Source organism: Salvia miltiorrhiza, chromosome 8 (genome assembly GCF_028751815.1).
Source record: "Salvia miltiorrhiza cultivar Shanhuang (shh) chromosome 8, IMPLAD_Smil_shh, whole genome shotgun sequence".
NCBI lineage: Eukaryota > Viridiplantae > Streptophyta > Magnoliopsida > Lamiales > Lamiaceae > Salvia > Salvia miltiorrhiza.
The window spans coordinates 56,823,153-56,844,286 of NC_080394.1; the positions used below are offsets into that span (position 1 = coordinate 56,823,153).

General features: G+C 38.4%; 2 protein-coding genes, 1 long non-coding RNA gene and 1 pseudogene across 5 annotated transcripts; all 4 read right to left on the bottom strand.

The window, feature by feature from the left end:
• Positions 1-3,653: 3,653 nt before the first annotated feature.
• LOC130999409 (uncharacterized) lies at positions 3,654-6,278 on the bottom strand. Of its 3 annotated transcripts, none has more exons than XM_057924932.1 (8): positions 6,127-6,278; positions 5,579-5,701; positions 5,401-5,505; positions 5,238-5,324; positions 4,563-4,613; positions 4,395-4,488; positions 4,220-4,263; positions 3,654-4,134 (listed from the first exon to the last, which is right to left on the bottom strand). In XM_057924932.1, the coding sequence occupies exons 1-8, from the start codon at positions 6,199-6,201 to the stop codon at positions 4,117-4,119; spliced, it is 597 nt and encodes a 198-aa protein (XP_057780915.1). In that variant the 5' UTR covers positions 6,202-6,278; the 3' UTR covers positions 3,654-4,116. The 3 variants fall into 3 exon arrangements, with proteins under 3 accessions (XP_057780915.1, XP_057780913.1, XP_057780914.1); XM_057924930.1 differs by having other exon boundaries at positions 4,220-4,304; XM_057924931.1 differs by having other exon boundaries at positions 3,654-4,263; positions 6,127-6,276.
• Positions 6,279-7,223: 945 nt separating this feature from the next.
• LOC130999412 (uncharacterized) lies at positions 7,224-10,009 on the bottom strand. The gene is made up of 3 exons (XR_009093506.1): positions 9,602-10,009; positions 9,424-9,495; positions 7,224-7,822 (listed from the first exon to the last, which is right to left on the bottom strand). It is a non-coding gene; the product is annotated as an uncharacterized LOC130999412 (long non-coding RNA).
• A 655-nt stretch (positions 10,010-10,664) lies between these two features.
• LOC130998798 (uncharacterized) lies at positions 10,665-15,462 on the bottom strand. Its single transcript, XM_057924205.1, has 3 exons — positions 15,291-15,462; positions 13,614-13,689; positions 10,665-11,832 (listed from the first exon to the last, which is right to left on the bottom strand). Exon 3 carries the CDS (start codon positions 11,829-11,831, stop codon positions 10,665-10,667), a length of 1,167 nt encoding a protein of 388 aa, XP_057780188.1. The 5' UTR covers position 11,832; positions 13,614-13,689; positions 15,291-15,462.
• Positions 15,463-17,712: 2,250 nt separating this feature from the next.
• LOC130999413 (putative pentatricopeptide repeat-containing protein At1g12700, mitochondrial) lies at positions 17,713-20,762 on the bottom strand (annotated as a pseudogene).
• Between the last annotated feature and the right edge of the window lie 372 nt (positions 20,763-21,134).

Genomic DNA, 21,134 nt, shown 5'->3' on the forward strand with positions numbered 1-21,134 from the left:
TCTACCTACTCAACCGATGTCCAACAAAGGCCGTGCTAAACAAGACGCCGATCGAAGCTTGGTCAGGGCAAAAGCCTTCAGCCAAACATTTGAGGGTCTTTGGAAGTATCTGCTACATCCACATTCCCTCAGTAAAAAGACACAAACTGGAGGACAAGACGGAGAAGGGAATCTTCCTCGGCTACAGCTCTAAATCCAAGGGTTATAGAATCTACAATCTCGAGACCAAGAAGCTGGTGACAAGTCGAGACGTGGAATTTGACGAACAAGCCTCTTGGAATTGGGAGACAGAAAGTGTTGAAAGGCGGACAACAACTACACTCCTAAAAGAAGTCACAGAACATGGAGAACAAGATCAACAAAGCCCACCAAGGTCCTCTTCAGAAGCCAATACTTCAAGTGGATCCGACTCAGACTCCTCACCAGACTCTCCACCTTTTCGGGTAAGAACTCTAGAAGATTTATATGAATCCACTGATTTATATGAGATATGCAACTTTTGTTCTTTGGAGCCAAGTAACTATGCAGAAGCATCCAAAGAGAAAGTTTGGATTAAAGCAATGGAGGAGGAGATACAAATGATAGAAAAGAATGATACTTGGGAGTTGGTGGATCTTCCAAGTGACAAGGAAGTCATTGGAGTCAAATGGGTGTTCAAGACAAAGCTGAATCCTGATGGTTCGATCCAGAAGCATAAGGCAAGACTTGTCGCAAAAGGATATGCTCAAGTACCAGGAGTCGACTACACAGAAACGTTTGCTCCAGTGGCACGGATGGACACAATTCGAGCACTCATAGCTCTGGCGGCTCAAAAGAGATGGAAAATCTATCAACTTGATGTTAAGTCGGCATTTCTCAATGGAGATCTAACAGACAAGATATATGTGGAGCAGCCAGAAGGATTCACAAAGCAAGAAGGCAAAGTTCTTCGTCTCAAGAAAGCACTCTATGGGCTCAAACAAGCGCCACGAGCCTGGTACAGCAAAATAGACGGATATTTCACCGGTCAAGGATTTAGGAGGAGCAAGAACGAAGCAACTCTATACATCAAAACTCAAGGTACGGACATCCTGATTGTCTCTCTTTATGTTGATGACTTAATTGTCACAGGAAATAACACAAAATTGATCGAGGATTTCAAGAGAGACATGATGAGCACCTTTGAGATGACGGACTTAGGATTAATGCACTATTTTCTCGGAATGGAGATAAGTCAAGAGGAAGAAGGCATCTTCCTATCACAAAAGAAGTATATTGAAGATATGCTCAAGAAGTTCAAGATGCAAGACTGCAAGCCAGTGGTTACACCTCTCATTCCAAATGAGAAGTTGAAGAAAGAAGATGGGTCAAAACCGACGGATTCTACAAAGTATCGAAGTTTGATTGGGAGTCTACTATATTTGACGGCAACAAGGCCAGACATCAAGTATGCAACAAGCCTTCTATCCAGATTCATGGAAAGTCCGAAGGAGACCCACTATGGAGCAGCAAAGAGACTTCTCAGATACCTGCAAGGTACGCTCAACTATGGTATCTGGTACAAACCAAAGTCTGACTCACAGATCAGTGGATATAGCGATAGTGATTGGGCTGGATCTCAAGATGACATGAAAAGCACCTCAGGCTATGCTTTCAAGCTTGGCTCAGGAATTTTTTCTTGGGGATCAAAGAAGCAAGACTCAGTTGCACTATCAACAGCAGAAGCTGAGTATGTTGCAGCAGCCGAAGCAGCATGCCAAGCTATATGGCTTAGAAAAATATTAGCGGATATGGGCGAACCGCAAGACTCATCGACAGAGATCTACTGCGATAACAAGTCATCTATAGCAATGGCTAAGAATCCAGTTCAGCACAATCGCACCAAGCACATCGACATCAAGTATCACTTCTTGAGAGATGTTGAAGCAAAGAAACTTATCGAGATGAAGTATTGTCCAACAGAAGAGCAGTTGGCGGACATCTTCACAAAAGCACTACCAAGGGACAGATTCCAGTTTCTACGAAGAATGCTTGGAGTAACCGATAAATGCATCAAGGAGGAGTATTGAAGTGTGATGCATTTATCTAGAATATTCTAGGTGAGAATAAGCTATGTATATTCTAGAGAATTCACCACTAGCTAGATTAATCTAGAGTATTCTAAATAATACTAGGACAAGTATGAGTAATCTAGAGATTAGATATTTTCTATATAGTATCTAGAGAATTCCTTAAGTGGATGTTAGTAGACAATTCTAGATACAAGTTAGTGTAGTGGGATCTAGAAAGATCTTCCCACACCTATAAATAGAGCTCTTGTGAGCCATTTGTAACCAATCTCAAAACCAATCTCACATAATCTAAAACATCTCAAAAACATCACTCTATCTATTATCTAAGTTCTTTGGAGACAAGAGCTCCACTCTAAAATCATTATCTCTATCTTCTACACACACTACACTCACAATATTCTCTACACCACTTCACTACAATCACTCACCACACTCAAACCACTATATAATCACCTCCATTTTCTAACAGTTCCTCATGCTGTCGATCGTCGAGTTCATCCAGGTGAAGCTCGGGGTCTACTCGTGCGGCGGCAAGCCCGTGCACGCGCTCGCCACGCTCGTCGTCTTCGTCGGTGCCGGTCTGCTCGTTTATCTCACCACGGCGGTGTACGCCTCCTTCTTCATCGAGGTGAGCACCAAGGCGGCGGAGGAGGAGGAGGAAGCCGCCGCCTAGGGTAATCGCTCCTAATTATTTTTTAATTGCGTCTAAACACGTGAACTTTATCAAACCAAATTATGGTTATGCACGTGAACTAAAAATTATGCCTCTAAATACACGAACATGTCAATTGTTCACATTTTTTTTCATACAATTATTAATTGATTCCAAATTAATGTTGAATTGGACGACTGAACGCTTAAATGATAGATATACTAAAACACGCAGTTGAATGTCTACGCCAACTATAGACGTGATGACATTATTTTGACACTTTAGTTAGCCAGGATGGCAACGATTGTTCTGATTACACACATTCCACCTCCAAATACACAATTTTTTTAGTTCGCACGATTATCGAATGTCTGACTCCAAATTAATTTTTGAGGTGGATGCCTAAATTTCTATATGGCATAAGCGGCCGATGTACTAAAGGAAATAGTTGAATATTTATGTCACTTCAGCTAGCCACGATGATATTCATTCACTGAAAATTAATAACTGTATAAAAAATTAAACAATTGGAAGTTTGTATATTTAGAGGCAGAATTTTTTATTTACGTGTGAAGTCAAATTGAATGATAATTTGTTATTTAGGGGCGATTATCCTTTTATTTAATTAGTAGTATTATGTTTAGTATTGTGTGTCTTGTCTAATAAATGTGGACATGATAGGGGTTTGGGATTCTGTATCTCTACAATCTTTTTATTATTACGTCTCGTATCTTAGTATTTTGTGTCTTGCCTAAAATTAGATGTATGTTGGAAGTGTAGAGACATAGGTAGTAGATGTGTGTATTTTTGTAATCCAACACTTACCATCCTCTATTATAGCATTATTCAACATCTCATATTGCATATATAGATAATTACGACGTGTCCAAATTTTTTAATTATCTAATCGAATTTTACTTGTGAAAATGATTATTTTCTAACACGTAAAATTTGGCAAATTCTTAGATTTGTCGATACAAATCGAGGACCATACACAAATGTGAAAAATCAAATTACATTCGGTGTAGGATGTGTAAATAATTTTTTAAAGCTTGTGAGACCATAGATTCGAACATGAGACATTTAGCCTCAGACATTAACGACTCTACCTCAATGTAAGTGATGGGGCAATGTTGAACTCTGTCTATAAGATACATTCGCTACCCGTAAGAGGTTTAAGCCAGTCGTTTTACCCTCAATCCTTGATCGCGACAACGTGATGTGCACGAGAGGCAGAGGCTCTTACCGACATCACGGCACTTGTTGGTGATGCTGTCAACGGGAACTCAATTCATCCAGAACAATTCGGCCAACTGAATGTCGCCGCTCAGCTTTGACGCCTTGTGAGGCGGCAGGAGGGAGAAGCCGTCGAGTAGCTTCGTACACTTCAGACGCCATTTCTCCATCAAGAACTCAATGAGGTGATGCCCACTAGAAATGGCTGCTGTTATTTTCTTGCTTGAAAAAAAAATCATGTTTGGAGTGAAGGAAGCTGCAATGGTGTTTGAAGAAGTACCTTCTGTTGTGATAGGTGGTGATGAAAACAGAATCTGGGCATTTCTGCAGCAAAAACGTTACAGTCGAAAATAGATCATCGAAGGCTGTGAAGCACACCATGTGATTCGAAAAGAAAAACAAATCAGATCCAATGGATTATGTATAGAGGAAGTGGAAGAGTTCTTCAATCTTACCACTTGTGTCGTAGAGCACATCAGCTCCAAGAATTATTTTAGGGTGCAGAGTAAAGATCGGAGCTTCAAATACGCCCCACGTCACTCCCAAAACCTACACAGCCTAATCGGTAACATCCTAATAAAGAACGTGTTATCACATGCAACGAACAAGACAGTGATGCATACCTTGCATTTGAGGTCGTTTATGTTGCAAACCCGTCTCATGTTACTCAAAACCTAGAGACAGTGAAAAGGCACAATCAAGATTATAATGAAAAGTTCATTTTAGCTATGAATTTCCAGCAGTAAAAGTTCTCACAATTTCTTTGACCAAGAAATATATGAATACAGAAGTCGTTCTTGAACTAAAATGTTCAAAACACTTCAGAAAGAACCCAAACCCAAGTTGACATTTTAAATACCAAGTAGTTGAAATTATAAATTTGATGAGTTAGTAATCAAAACTGCGACAAAAGTGATGCCTTAAAATCGTAGCAGGCTAATCTATTATCAACCAAGGCTATTTCCAACATGATTTATCCTCTGCTTTGTTGACATCATCAATCAATCCAACATTAAAGTTCTCAAAATTCCACTGACCAAGAAATATAAAAACAGAAGGCGCTCTTGAACTCAAACATACAATACAAAACACTTTAAATTCTATACGTAAAACACAGAAATAACCCAAACTGAACTTTTCATCTCAAATATCAAGTAGCTGAAACTAAATTTTGGCGATTAGAAACCAAAACTGCGACACTCCACTCAGATGGCAAATTAAACATTACCAACCACGATGATTTCAAACATGAAATACAAACCCCAGCTCATTCATGATGATGGCTCAAGAAATCCAACCTCTGCTTTACTCAAGTCATCAGTCAGTGTCACATCCGCACCCACTTTAGCAGCAACTAGTCCAGGCAATGAAGTTCCAGCACCGAGCTGTTTTAGCCAGAAAATGAGATTGAAATAAAACTCAGGAAACAGGCCGACTGTAAAATAACAATAACCGTCTCACCTCAACAACATTAACCCCAGAAAACCGTGATTTTTGCTGCCAAACATACTCAGCCAGAATGACGCTTGAAGGCCACACAAATAGACCGTATTCTTCTTTCATATTCTAATAGGATACAACTCAAATGTATATCACAAAATACTAAACATAAAGCACATTTGCCACTTCCTCGTAATACCTCAATGATGCTGATGGAGAAACCATCTCTGATACTGCCAAAGTAATGCTGCGAGTACGTGGTCATTTCTCGATTAGGGGATGATTCGATTGAATCTTCCGCATCCTTCTCAACGGTTGGGGGCTGAAGGAAGAACAGCAAAGACAGTAAATCCAGCTCAACATAGATAAAGAACAACTTCGCGAAGCTTTGAGTTCTGAATTCACATCACATGAATACAAAAAAAAAATGCAACAAATCAATATAATCCCTCAGCATACATTCTCAAGAGGACACGGCGAAAATTACATTTAATCGATTAAAAATATAATAGTGCACTATCATCATCCAAATTGACAAATTAGAAAAACCCCTAGTATTGAATATTGTTAATCCTCAATCAAAATTCACATATTGTTCCACAATTAACCAAATCATAACTCTAATCAATATGGCAATCGAAACGGAAAAGGCGAAATTTGACCTAAGTCACAGTAAAAAACTCTGAATTTGTTAATCTTCAAAGCGATGTCCCGACCGAAAAAAGGAAATCATAAATATTGAATTACCTTATTTTCCACTTCTTGTTCGAGTTGGAGCTCCAATTCGAAGCTGCGTCCGTTGCTCTGGGTTCTCGAAGCCATGGAAATGGCCGTAATTAAGCAGAAAGCTGCGACTTCTGTGTAAATGAATTGCTTATTACCAGTAGAGAAAGCGCAATCAATATTATTATTTGATAAGATAGAAAATATAAATAGTTCCTAAAAAAATAGAAAATATAAATATAATATATTTAAATTTTCAATTAATTTGATCTATTTAATAATTAAACAATAATAATATTTAATAAATTAAAATAATATTCAATAAATTAATAAATTTCTTATATATCATCGCACTTATTAAACTACTTTAGTTTAAAGCTTTTTCCATTGCATATATATTTTTGTTTAAATTATTCTTATTTAAAATTTTTACTGAACATTATTCTACTACAACTCTTTCTAATAACTAAAATACATTAGGTAGTTTTTACCCTATTTGAAAAACAAAAACAAAAATATATCCACTATAAAATAAATATATAAAATTTATCCATTTCGGGGGTTGAAAGAACTAAGATATCCTTAAGACAAAAAGAAAATACCAAACAAATCCCCTAGCTCGCCATGCTCGACATCTCGCCTTGCTCAACAATTCTAAGTTGCTCGACTCTCGATGCTCGATGTCACACCCCAATTCTTGAAGGAATAAACTATAATCGAGATGCGACTAAAATCATAGAAATAAACAAGGAAAGAACCTTGTGGGATTCAAATAATAGGATAAAAAGTCGGGGAACGCCCTTTGAGTGAAGAAAGACAAAAATCAAGTGATATTAGTCAATCAACAACATTCTAAGCCTTAGGATCACAAGTTCGGTTTCATGCTTCCGATAACCAACGTTAATAATATAGAGCTAGAAGTTGAGAGTTTAAGCTCGATAAGAAACATAATTCAGAATTTAACATAAAAGTCTTGAGTTGGAGAAATAAAAGACAAATAAGAGCTAGTGCAACAGCGGAAGACAAAATACGGAGTTGAACCCTAGCCTCAGCTCTGCCCCGTCAGCACCGACCAATCAACCTGAAAACATTTGAAAGAAATTTTGGCTAAGTACTAATGTACTTAGTGGGCTAGCATTTTTATAAATATTTCATAATCATAAGAGCAGTTTATCCAATTATACTTTACATGACTTAGAAGGTTTTAAAACAAAAATAACTTCTAAGCATGTTAAAACATTTTATTATATTGCGCGCAATTGTCACACTCCCTTTCCGTTACTCGCTGTGATCCCGGACCTTTTAGCCACCGACGGATCCATTACTCCTGCTTTACTTGGACTGAGGGCGTAACCCAGCCAAGCTCCCATTTGGGACCCAATGCTCCGGAACACATCCCGTCGAGCACCCTTATAACGCCTCATACATGATTAGTGCCCGATGGAGATCAACCCACCGAGTCAGCTAATAGGTGTACACAATTCTCAAACAACGTGTTAGGTCATAAGAGAACCTCGATCGATTAACTTATGCGAGCCTTAAACAGAGCAGAGTGCACAAAAATATTTATTGGATAAACAGTTTTCATTTCATTGAAATATTTAAGCTCAATAGCTAAATCATACATTTGGAAAATAAGCCCACCTGAATAGGCAAAGCCTGTCGTTTATTCTTAACTCTGAATTGGTATAGCAGTGCTAGTCCTCACGATCCACAAAGCCTACAAGAAATCTATAATCTTAATAGGTCTCCTGAATCTAATCTTAAGTCATAGTGAAGTGCTTAATATTCTATGATTCATTTAGCCGGGTTTTCAAAATTTAATGAATAAATAATTGAAAATATTTCTCTTGAGTTAAGAACACCAACAATATTCTTACTCATCTTTCTTTAATAATTGAAATTATAATAAAACCAATTAAATCATAAATATTCTTATTGCAAAATATAATGCAAATCATGTCATGCTTTACATATAATAAGTAATTACTTAAAATATGCACATAATAATAATATAATATTATTATGAAAATTATCCTTTAAATAAATTAATCAAACTAATAATAGTTCAATTAATTAAAAATAAGAAAGCCCAATTTAATTAATTGAAGGCAAATTAAAATCCTTAAATAAAATAAGGCCCAACAAACTTATTAATTAATAGCCCAACTGAAACAAAAATAAATAAAATCTCGGCCCAAATACTCATAAAAATCGGCCCATGACTCGAGCCCACTCTAATTAAAATCGGCCCACAACTCGAGCCCACTCTAATTAAAATCGGCCCACTACCAAGCCCATCACTCAAACCCAACCCCAAAGCCCAACCCTCACCAAGCCCTACACCCCCACCCTCTTCTTCTCCCCCATAAATCGCACAACACTCACACACACATGAAGCAGCTGCGCAGCGGCAACCTCTCTCCCTCTCTCGGCTCCCTCAAATTTCCGCCGCCACGGCTCCTCCTCCGGCGACTGGCCGCCGCCCGCCGAATCACCACATCATCTTCCTCTCTCCTTTACTTTGGTTCCACCAGACCCCCTTCTCCCTCATCCTCACTTCACGCCAAACCCCCTTCTCCCTCATCCTCACTCATCAAACTGACTCGCCACCGTGGAGACTCGCCGGAGACGCAGCAGCGACGAGCCACCGCTACCAGCTTTCTCTCTGACAGTAGCCGAGCACAGCGGCACCTCCTTCCTCTCGAATCCGGCGACCACAGGACATCCATGGCCGCCGCCTGAACTCCCTCCGCTGAACTCCGGCTGCCACGACCAGTAGCTGGTCGCCGCCCATTCTCCTCTCCTCTGGTCAGACAACAACAGCCCCACGGTAACTGCTGCTGCTCTCGACCACCTCCATCTATTCTTGACAACGGCGAAGCGCCGCTGCCCCCCTTCAAGTCCTCCGGCAGTCGCAGCGAGCGAGCTGCGATACATCTCTCTCCGCCCTTGGCCGAGCAGCAACGGCGAGTCACCGTCGTGCCCAGCCTCTCTCCAAAATCTCGACTCACTCCCGACTCTCTTTCTCTATGTGAGAACAGAGTACCACAGACAACCCTCAATTTCCGGCAACCGCAACGAAGTCACGGCCGTGGCCCTTCCCGACTCGACACAGCAAGCAAAAACAAGCTTAATACTTTTCTTTCTTCCGTTTATTAACAGACTTGAAAACTATTTAGTACTTGCTTATGCACATACATGAATGTATATATATATATAAATATATGCATATATCTGTGAGATGATGAATATGGATTTGTTTCTCTGCTTTAGGCTCAATTAGCACAGGAAGTAAACTAATTGAGTTAGAATTATAACCTTTTGATGAGGTTTCGGCTGGTGTTTGTTGTTGTATTTGTTGTTGTTTACTAAGCTTCTGTGAATGGAGTTCTGTGAATGGAGTTGTACAAGAATTTCAGATGTTGCTTTATTCAAAAATTTGCAAGAGAGACAAGGAAAAAAAAAAAATGAAAGAATTTCAAAGTTCCAAACTTACATGGGCAGTGGCGTTTTTTTTTTTTTTAGAGAGAGAGAGCTTGGAAGTTGCTGAAGGTTGTAAGAATTAAATTATGAAATTATGATTGCAGTTCTTACCTCTGCACTTGTTCCTTGGTATGTAGGAGAAATGGTGAGTGGAAGGGAATGATTATTATGGCTAAAGTTTATTTTGGTGGGGGGCAAAGTATGGTGTGAAGTGTGAGTGGGGAGAGTGGAAAGTGTGAGTGGGTAGTGATGTTAACGTTGGTGGTGGAAGTAATGAATTGGTGAGTAGTGTAGCACCATTGATGAGTAGTGGATTGAGGATGAGATATGGGAGGATTTTATTAGTCTGCATAAATACATGTATGCTAAAAATAATCATGATATAGGGTGGCTATTAGGAACATAAATAATATATCGGGACTGTAATAATACTTCAGGGTTCGAAAAAAATAGCTCGTGAAAGATTGCTAAATTAAATAAATATGCAATGCATATAAATTCAATAACTAAATTTACGAATATTTTTGTAAATCATTTTTGTTGGAATTAAAAAAATAAATTCATTTTCTTTTATCCGGCGTGAATCAACTTAATATCTAAGTTTAAAAAAAATTCTAAATTTAATATAAAAAGGCGGGGTGTTACATTCCTCCCTCCTTATAAAAATTTCGTCCTCGAAATTGCATATCTGGGTCATCTAGTTTGGATACTAGACTTCCATTCCACTCAACTCTTGTGCGGCACTAAATCATATACGTACTTAATTCCCTAACAGCGCGACATCGTTTAGCAAACTAGAAAATTTTCCTCAAACTCTGGTACGTCGTTATGTCGTGGAAACTTGTCTCGTCCTCTCCTGAAGATTGAAGAGGGATCTTTCTCTTGTTAAAAGTATCGTGGCGCTGACTTGAGTAAGTCAACCAATTCGAGGATTGCGTCAATTTCTATCATAAGAATAACATGTAAGTATGTCAAAATGTTTCGGAGCCTATATCGAGCTCTGAATTCGCGGGTGACGTCCTTAGTAGCAGTCTTTCATCGTCAGTTGTACTAACTTCTAACGTTGTTACGGACGATTATAGCGTAAATTCTAATTTCTTACAAGCAACATATGAAATGGAAGAATAGGATACTCCAATATTGAATAGAGCTATAATCGACATGTCGAAAACATTAATCGTACCTGCCAGGTTTCCGTGATCTCCTGCTGCTCGATGTTGGTTAAGGGCATAGGCCCTAGCGTATCGTGGTTGGTTCTGATTTCCTCTAGGACCTTGGTTTTGTCGTTGTTGGTTTCCAGGATTTTGTTGTTGGGGTGCTCCTCCTCCCTTCTTTGGGCATGTTGAGACATAATGCCCGGCCTCTCCGCAGTTATAGCAGACGTTCATTCCTTTCAGACATTCTCCCGGATGGAGTTTTTGACATTTTGGGCAAGGAGTTTGAACTATTGCTTGAGGTTGTGGGTTCTGATGTTGATTCTGATTTTGATTTGCCGTCCATGGTTTCTTCCCATTTCCAATGTTTCCACCAGTCCCTTCATTCCATTTTCTCTTTCCCTTACTACCATCTTGAGATGGTACAAATCCAAACTGTTCGGGGGATTTTCCTTTCTCCCTTGGCAACAATGACTCAATAGTGAGGGCTCTGCTCAATGTCTGCGCGTAGGTGAGACCCCCTTGACTTGCTAGGGAAATCGCTATCTCGTGACGCAGTCCGTTTCTGAACTTCTCTGCGCGTTTCTCATCGCTGTCCACCAACGTCGGAGCATATCTTGATAGCTGATTGAAGGCTCTATCATACTCGGTCACAGTTCCCGTTTTCTGTCTCAAATTCCAAAACTCGTTCTGTTTCTTTTGTCGGTAACATCCTGGTATATACTTCTCATACAATTCAGCCTTGAATTCTTCCCATGTGAAATTCTCCCACTGTTCGTCAGTCATAGTCCGCCTCACTGACTCCCACCAAAAGTCAGCTTCGTCCACCAACTGATAAGTTGCGCATGCCACTTTATCCTCATCGTCACAACGGATGTAGTTGAAGATCCGTTCTATTGCCCTAACCCATTTCTCGGCATCCGCAGGTTCGCCCAATCCATCAAACGTTGGGGGTTTTTCCTTGCGAAACTTTTCCTCGGCTGTGCGATTTGGTGCTACTTGTGGAATAGGCTCTTCGGGTACAAATCCCCTACCGCGCCCACGGCCACGTCCGCGCCCTCTACCACGTCCTCTTGGTGCACCTTCCATTCTGATTGACGGACGAGAATCAGCAGACAAAGAGACTCATTCGGCATACATACATACATACATACATACATATATAGATATACACGAGATATATCGCTTCTATAGTGTAACCATGTGAAAGACTAGTTCTACGTGGAAACTAATCTAAACTTAAGTGGAATAACTTAAGTGAAACCTTAATCTCATGACATTTCTTCTACGTTGTAACATATCTATGTTAAACGTTGCTATCTTATCATTCCTTACTTAAATCGATCAAGCGGAGCTTTCACGACTAACATTTCTAAAGTATCCTTGGGTAGTACTCAAACGATTTGTAAGAGACTCATCATTCATATCGTACAGGCAGTGGACCTAACACGATAACATAAAACTTTTCATTCATTTAATCATTTGTTTCTTTTGAAACCTTTAAACATATGGACAATAAATGCCCCTTTCATAAAAATTTTCTTAATCCGGAAAGATTAATGAAATCTAACTCGACCATAAATTCATTGATTCGTTAAGGGTTCGGGTAGTCCCAAACACGACATACATACATACATTGGTTATATGAGTTAAAGGCTCAAAATAACAATATGAAAGCGATAAGCAATTCATATAACATCATACATTGAAAGCGCGCACTTCTTAAAAACTTTGAAAGCATTTAAAATCATTGAAATTTTTAAGTCGTACCTTTTGTTGCGGCAGTGTGACGGCGAGCTGAGGGTCAACAAATTTTCTTAGAAGTCTAGAGATACTATTCTAGACTCGACATTGAAAAGCTTATGGTTATCAGAAACATGAAAGGAAACTCATGCTCTGATACCATTCTGTCACACCCCAATTCTTGAAGGAATAAACTATAATCGAGATGCGACTAAAATCATAGAAATAAACAAGGAAAGAACCTTGTGGGATTCAAATAATAGGATAAAAAGTCGGGGAACGCCCTTTGAGTGAAGAAAGACAAAAATCAAGTGATATTAGTCAATCAACAACATTCTAAGCCTTAGGATCACAAGTTCGGTTTCATGCTTCCGATAACCAACGTTAATAATATAGAGCTAGAAGTTGAGAGTTTAAGCTCGATAAGAAACATAATTCAGAATTTAACATAAAAGTCTTGAGTTGGAGAAATAAAAGACAAATAAGAGCTAGTGCAACAGCGGAAGACAAAATACGGAGTTGAACCCTAGCCTCAGCTCTGCCCCGTCAGCACCGACCAATCAACCTGAAAACATTTGAAAGAAATTTTGGCTAAGTACTAATGTACTTAGTGGGCTAGCATTTTTATAAATATTTCATAATCATAAGAGCAGTTTATCCAATTATACTTTACATGACTTAGAAGGTTTTAAAACAAAAATAACTTCTAAGCATGTTAAAACATTTTATTATATTGCGCGCAATTGTCACACTCCCTTTCCGTTACTCGCTGTGATCCCGGACCTTTTAGCCACCGACGGATCCATTACTCCTGCTTTACTTGGACTGAGGGCGTAACCCAGCCAAGCTCCCATTTGGGACCCAATGCTCCGGAACACATCCCGTCGAGCACCCTTATAACGCCTCATACATGATTAGTGCCCGATGGAGATCAACCCACCGAGTCAGCTAATAGGTGTACACAATTCTCAAACAACGTGTTAGGTCATAAGAGAACCTCGATCGATTAACTTATGCGAGCCTTAAACAGAGCAGAGTGCACAAAAATATTTATTGGATAAACAGTTTTCATTTCATTGAAATATTTAAGCTCAATAGCTAAATCATACATTTGGAAAATAAGCCCACCTGAATAGGCAAAGCCTGTCGTTTATTCTTAACTCTGAATTGGTATAGCAGTGCTAGTCCTCACGATCCACAAAGCCTACAAGAAATCTATAATCTTAATAGGTCTCCTGAATCTAATCTTAAGTCATAGTGAAGTGCTTAATATTCTATGATTCATTTAGCCGGGTTTTCAAAATTTAATGAATAAATAATTGAAAATATTTCTCTTGAGTTAAGAACACCAACAATATTCTTACTCATCTTTCTTTAATAATTGAAATTATAATAAAACCAATTAAATCATAAATATTCTTATTGCAAAATATAATGCAAATCATGTCATGCTTTACATATAATAAGTAATTACTTAAAATATGCACATAATAATAATATAATATTATTATGAAAATTATCCTTTAAATAAATTAATCAAACTAATAATAGTTCAATTAATTAAAAATAAGAAAGCCCAATTTAATTAATTGAAGGCAAATTAAAATCCTTAAATAAAATAAGGCCCAACAAACTTATTAATTAATAGCCCAACTGAAACAAAAATAAATAAAATCTCGGCCCAAATACTCATAAAAATCGGCCCATGACTCGAGCCCACTCTAATTAAAATCGGCCCACAACTCGAGCCCACTCTAATTAAAATCGGCCCACTACCAAGCCCATCACTCAAACCCAACCCCAAAGCCCAACCCTCACCAAGCCCTACACCCCCACCCTCTTCTTCTCCCCCATAAATCGCACAACACTCACACACACATGAAGCAGCTGCGCAGCGGCAACCTCTCTCCCTCTCTCGGCTCCCTCAAATTTCCGCCGCCACGGCTCCTCCTCCGGCGACTGGCCGCCGCCCGCCGAATCACCACATCATCTTCCTCTCTCCTTTACTTTGGTTCCACCAGACCCCCTTCTCCCTCATCCTCACTTCACGCCAAACCCCCTTCTCCCTCATCCTCACTCATCAAACTGACTCGCCACCGTGGAGACTCGCCGGAGACGCAGCAGCGACGAGCCACCGCTACCAGCTTTCTCTCTGACAGTAGCCGAGCACAGCGGCACCTCCTTCCTCTCGAATCCGGCGACCACAGGACATCCATGGCCGCCGCCTGAACTCCCTCCGCTGAACTCCGGCTGCCACGACCAGTAGCTGGTCGCCGCCCATTCTCCTCTCCTCTGGTCAGACAACAACAGCCCCACGGTAACTGCTGCTGCTCTCGACCACCTCCATCTATTCTTGACAACGGCGAAGCGCCGCTGCCCCCCTTCAAGTCCTCCGGCAGTCGCAGCGAGCGAGCTGCGATACATCTCTCTCCGCCCTTGGCCGAGCAGCAACGGCGAGTCACCGTCGTGCCCAGCCTCTCTCCAAAATCTCGACTCACTCCCGACTCTCTTTCTCTATGTGAGAACAGAGTACCACAGACAACCCTCAATTTCCGGCAACCGCAACGAAGTCACGGCCGTGGCCCTTCCCGACTCGACACAGCAAGCAAAAACAAGCTTAATACTTTTCTTTCTTCCGTTTATTAACAGACTTGAAAACTATTTAGTACTTGCTTATGCACATACATGAATGTATATATATATATAAATATATGCATATATCTGTGAGATGATGAATATGGATTTGTTTCTCTGCTTTAGGCTCAATTAGCACAGGAAGTAAACTAATTGAGTTAGAATTATAACCTTTTGATGAGGTTTCGGCTGGTGTTTGTTGTTGTATTTGTTGTTGTTTACTAAGCTTCTGTGAATGGAGTTCTGTGAATGGAGTTGTACAAGAATTTCAGATGTTGCTTTATTCAAAAATTTGCAAGAGAGACAAGGAAAAAAAAAAAATGAAAGAATTTCAAAGTTCCAAACTTACATGGGCAGTGGCGTTTTTTTTTTTTTTAGAGAGAGAGAGCTTGGAAGTTGCTGAAGGTTGTAAGAATTAAATTATGAAATTATGATTGCAGTTCTTACCTCTGCACTTGTTCCTTGGTATGTAGGAGAAATGGTGAGTGGAAGGGAATGATTATTATGGCTAAAGTTTATTTTGGTGGGGGGCAAAGTATGGTGTGAAGTGTGAGTGGGGAGAGTGGAAAGTGTGAGTGGGTAGTGATGTTAACGTTGGTGGTGGAAGTAATGAATTGGTGAGTAGTGTAGCACCATTGATGAGTAGTGGATTGAGGATGAGATATGGGAGGATTTTATTAGTCTGCATAAATACATGTATGCTAAAAATAATCATGATATAGGGTGGCTATTAGGAACATAAATAATATATCGGGACTGTAATAATACTTCAGGGTTCGAAAAAAATAGCTCGTGAAAGATTGCTAAATTAAATAAATATGCAATGCATATAAATTCAATAACTAAATTTACGAATATTTTTGTAAATCATTTTTGTTGGAATTAAAAAAAATAAATTCATTTTCTTTTATCCGGCGTGAATCAACTTAATATCTAAGTTTAAAAAAAATTCTAAATTTTAATATAAAAAGGCGGGGTGTTACACTCGAGGTGTCGAGCAATAGTTCAATTTGAACGATTGCTCGTCTTGCTCGACAGTTCAATGCTCGACGCTCGCCTTGCTCAAAAGTTCTAAGTTGCTCAACACGCTCGACACTCGAGGCGTCGAGCAATAGTTCAATTTGTACTATTGTTCGACACCTCGATGCTCGACAGTTCAATGCTCGACGCTTCAGTGTCGAGCAATGCGCGAATTACACATAAGGGTAAAAATATTCTAAGTGGATAGATTTTATTATTTTAAAAATAGTGGGTAGATTTTATGTTTCATCTTTCAAAAATGGTGTATCTCATTTTGCCTCAATACATTAATACAAATAATATGTCTTTTATTAATACAAATAGTATTAATCCTTTAACATGGCATCTTCAAAATTTTCTACTAGATTACTCCTAATCTAAACTAATATAATATTTCATATAAATAACATGTCCTGTATCTTTTCGAGTACTCCTACTTTAAACTCATATAAATATTTAATACAAATAACATCTCTTGTATTTTTTTCCAAAAAACCATGTCTTGTATTAATACAAAGAGTATCTATCCTATAATATATAGCATTGTCTAAATTTTCTATTAGATTGCTCCTAATCTAAACTCACATAATATTCTATTAAATTTCATTTTCATTTATATATTATATTAGATATATATCAAATACATTTAGTGTAATATCTAATAAATTAATATATTTTTATAAATATATAATATGTAATTTATAAAATTGACATTAAATTAAACTAAAGTATATAGGAGAGATAAAATAAGCAATCTACAAAGCCAATACTATTAGTATAGATTATTTCTGTAAATTTATTTTCGAATTTAAGTTATATAATTTAATTTCTAAATTATAAATATCAATTATTTGTAACATCCTCGCAATTTAAACATCTTCCAACAATTTATTAACCCCTATACTCTTCAAACCACACTACAATTTTCTTAGACGAAGAGGGTATAATGATTAAATAGGAATTTCCCCAAATCATGGTCAAATTGCATACACAATCCTTTTGAGCCCTAATTCAGCAATCCTATTTCCCTCTCCAATTTTAGTGATTTTAAGTTTTAACTATGGATTTGTTAGCAAATTATGTCTCCTCCGATGAAAAATTGCCGACCTAGCCACCGTCACCGGTGAAACAACGGTGGGAAATTAAATTTTTGTAACTAATCATATTTTTTTTGATAAATTAACAATATTAAATAAATAAAAAAATTTAAAAACCACACCAAAAAGAACTTGAACCCAAGACCTTTGGCCTTAGTAATTAAAGCCTTATCGCTTGGCCAACACACATACACTGTAACTAATCATGTTTTCTTCATCACAAATTGGTCTAAGATTTGTTATGTATGCTCATAGCTAGATGATTGCTATACAAAATAAACGAGGTGATCCCTAAATGAAAAAAGTTCAGAAGAAATAGAATAAGAAATCATGTTTGGAGCTATGTAATACTTTCTTCAAATGTGTAAACATCAGTTTATCTTGATCAGTTTTCACAATCCAACCATCAAAATACTAGTCTTTATTAAAACTACACAATTCAAGCATATAAAACTATCAAAACATAGAGATTAAACAAACAAATAAGCACTTGTACAAGTTACTTAATCTCATCTAGAATAGAGGTCTTTTGGTTCGAGTTTCTTAATCTTATTAAATAGAACACTATCTCTACCTTCCCTTACCACAGGTTCAATCAACATCGAAAAAGTAGTTTTGTCAAGTGTGAAACCCCTTGCTTCCATCTCTTCCAACAGTGGCATTGCATCATGCATCTTGTTCCTTTCGAGAAGACCTTGAACAAAAACATTGAATTCACACCATCAGGCAAGCAACCGTTGTTTACCATTTGCATCATCAAATCCTTAGCCTCCTCTATTTGTCCTTCTTTGCAAAGTGCACCAATGAGAAAGTAGGAAAGTGGTTCCTACTTTCTGACCACATTGAACATTTTCTCAATTTTCTGATGGGAGTTATCATCAGGGAAATTTTCAGCTATCACAGTTTGCAGCTGCAAACGCAAATTGCACGTTACAATATCCATGACGATAATGTATAATTAAGTATGTATACCTGGAGCTCCTCATATTCTTTCTCGGTGAAGGGATGCTTGAGTTTCACCTTCTTCCCATCACTGTCGTTCTTGTCTCTTTCTTCTATGTATGGACGGCAGCTTATTTCTCAGTATTTACAGTGTTGCAAGATGTGAAATTTTAACATGTCAATTCCAAGTTGGAAAGGGGGAGAATCCAGTGCACATCTAATCTCAAAATCAACTTGTTTTCAGATGCAGTTAAAATCACTAGTTTTGTAAGATTTCCAAATAGACTTTCCCACACAACCCCTTCCAACTTGTTGCCGCCAATACAAACTTTTTCAAGATTGCAAAATCAATTCTCATAGTTAATCTATCAATGGATTGGAAAGCTGGTTAAACTGTAAATTTAGTTCTTCCAAAGCTTCAAAGAAGAATTCTGACATATTTCCCAGAAATCTATTCAAGGACAAGGACAATGTTCGTATTTTGCACAAGTTAGTAAACTGTTTTGGTATGAAATTGAATTCCAATTCCATAGAAGAATACAGCCAACCAGGAAATGTGCAATTCCATATACTTTCACCTTAGTTCTGGTAATATAATTCTTCAACTTCTAACACAACATTACACCTATCTAGAAAAGAGGTCATTTGGTACAAGTTTCTTAATCTTATCAAATAGAACACTATCTCTACCTTCCCTTACCACAGGTTCAATCAACATCGAAAAAGTAGTCTCATCAAGTGTGAAACCTCTTGCATTCATCTCTTCCAAAATTGGCATTGCATCATGTATCTTGTTCCTTTTGAGAAGACCTTGAACAAAAACATTGTATGTCACACGATCAGGCATGCAACAGTTGTTTGCCATTTGCATCATCAAATCCTTAGCCTCCTCTATTTGCCCATCTTGGCAAAGTGCACCGATAAGGACTGTATATGTTACGGCATTAGGCTGCATACCTTTGGATGGAAGTTCGCTGAATAGATCCTTTGCTTGTGTGACTTTATTATCATGGCATAGTCCCTCAATAAGGATAGTATAAGTCACAATGTCAGGAATGATGCCTTTATCTTCCATGGTATGCAACAACGAAAATGCTTCACCAATACGATGAGCTCCACACAAACCATCCAGCAAGACATTGTAAGTCTTTATATTCAGAGACACTTGTAGAGCTTCCATCTCTTTGAAAAGCTTTAAGCCGTCTTCACATTTGCCTTCACGGAATAAGGCCTCTAGCATTATGGTATAAGTAACCACATTGCGCTTTAACCCTTTGTAGGGAATTATGATAAACAAACGTGAAACTTCATCGACTTGCCCCTTTTTGCAATACCCGTTCATCAAGCTAGTGTAGCTTATGATATCGGGCTTAATTCCAGAGCTCACTGCCAATTGGAAAATGCGTTCGGCTTCGTCCATTTTTCCTTGCATACAATACCCATTTATCAATGCACTATAAGTGACAATATTGGGTTGTACATCAATCTCCTTCATAGATACCAACATATGCTCGGCCTCTTGCACCTTTCCATCTTTGCACCAAGCAGTCACAAAGATATTACATGTCACCACATTCGGACAGACCTTATCAGCAATCATCTTCTTCAAAACGCCTTGAGCCCCGTCCATTCTTCTCCTATTGCATAACCCCTCGATTATTGAATTATATGTCACAACATTGGGTGAAATCCCCTTATCACCCAAAGAGGAGAAGAGTTGGAGAGCATCGTCCACCTTTCCTTCCTTGCATAGACCATCAGTGAGTGCATTGTAAGAATAGATATTGGGTTTGCAGATTCCCTTTTCTTTTTCCAATAAGCAGAGCAATTCCAGCGCTTTGAGAGTACCTACAGCTTTGCATATCCCATTAATCATAGTATTACAGGTACGTTCATCGGGCTCGCATAGTTGGTAGACCGACATTTTCCACAACACTTTAGCTGCCTCTGGCACCCTTCCAACCAACAAAAGACCTTTCACGAGAGTGTTAAAGGTTACAACAGTAGGCTCGTACCCACGCTTGAAAAAAATGCCTAAGATCGCAAACCCAAAATCAGGTCTTTTCTGTCGGCAGTAGCAATCAATCGCAATATTCAATATGTAGTGATTTACAGGAACATCCCTTTGAAGCATTTCGTCGATCAGATGAAGGGCAAGAGAGTATTGTTCCATCTTCACCACAGTACTCAACAATTTACTGAAAACAGAAACATAAGGGAGCGGCTGCGTCCTCACCATTTCCCGAAATAGAGCGACGGCATCGTTGGGCTCACGTATAGTTCCAAAATCGAATCTGGGATAGGCGGAGAAGTGTCTCATTTGGCAGCTGGCATTATCAAAATTAAGACTGGGTAGAAGAAATGATTGAGAATGTAGAGAAGCGATGGCAAAAGTGGAGAATTTTAGATGAAGAATTTGACAAAATTCTAGGCAGAAACATGGCGGCGTGGTTCGACCTCATTCTTGGGTTAGTTTTGGTGAAAAAAACGAGTTTTGGGGAATTCGGAGTGCTGCCCAGCTGGGAAATAAAGGTAAAGTATCTATCAATTTCCTCCCAGTTTTTGTAGGGTTTCTCACTCTCTTAGCTCAAATTTTGCATTATGAAATATTTCAAGTGTTTTGGGGTTTCAATTTTCGTGTTTTTTTTGGTAAAGAAAGTCTGATAAGTAAATTGCGGTGAATAAAATAATAAGAATTCATGTTCAAAAGCAAAATGACTATTGTGCCCTTACTTAAAACAAATACACGCAATATATATATATATATAGGGGCGCGCTCCAGTGAGACCCCCTATTTTTCGTGTAACATGAGTACAATGAATAAGACATATAATACTAATGAACAAAATGCATATCTAATGAACAAGATGTATATACTGATGAAAAATAAAATTTAAAAAAATCGTAGTGAATAATACATATATACTGATGAACAGGGCCGTATATACTGATGAAC

Excerpts from the sequence above, each read along its gene's own strand:
- LOC130999409 (XM_057924930.1), bottom strand. The coding sequence starts at position 6,201 with ATGGCTTCGAGAACCCAGAGCAACGGACGCAGCTTCGAATTGGAGCTC. Across the intron at positions 5,506-5,578 it reads TCTCCATCAGCATCATTGAG|AATATGAAAGAAGAATACGG; the intron begins GTATTACGAGGA and ends GTATCCTATTAG. Across the intron at positions 4,305-4,394 it reads TGTGCTCTACGACACAAGTG|CCTTCGATGATCTATTTTCG; the intron begins GTAAGATTGAAG and ends TGTGCTTCACAG.
- LOC130998798 (XM_057924205.1), bottom strand. The coding sequence starts at position 11,831 with ATGGAAGGTGCACCAAGAGGACGTGGTAGAGGGCGCGGACGTGGCCGT.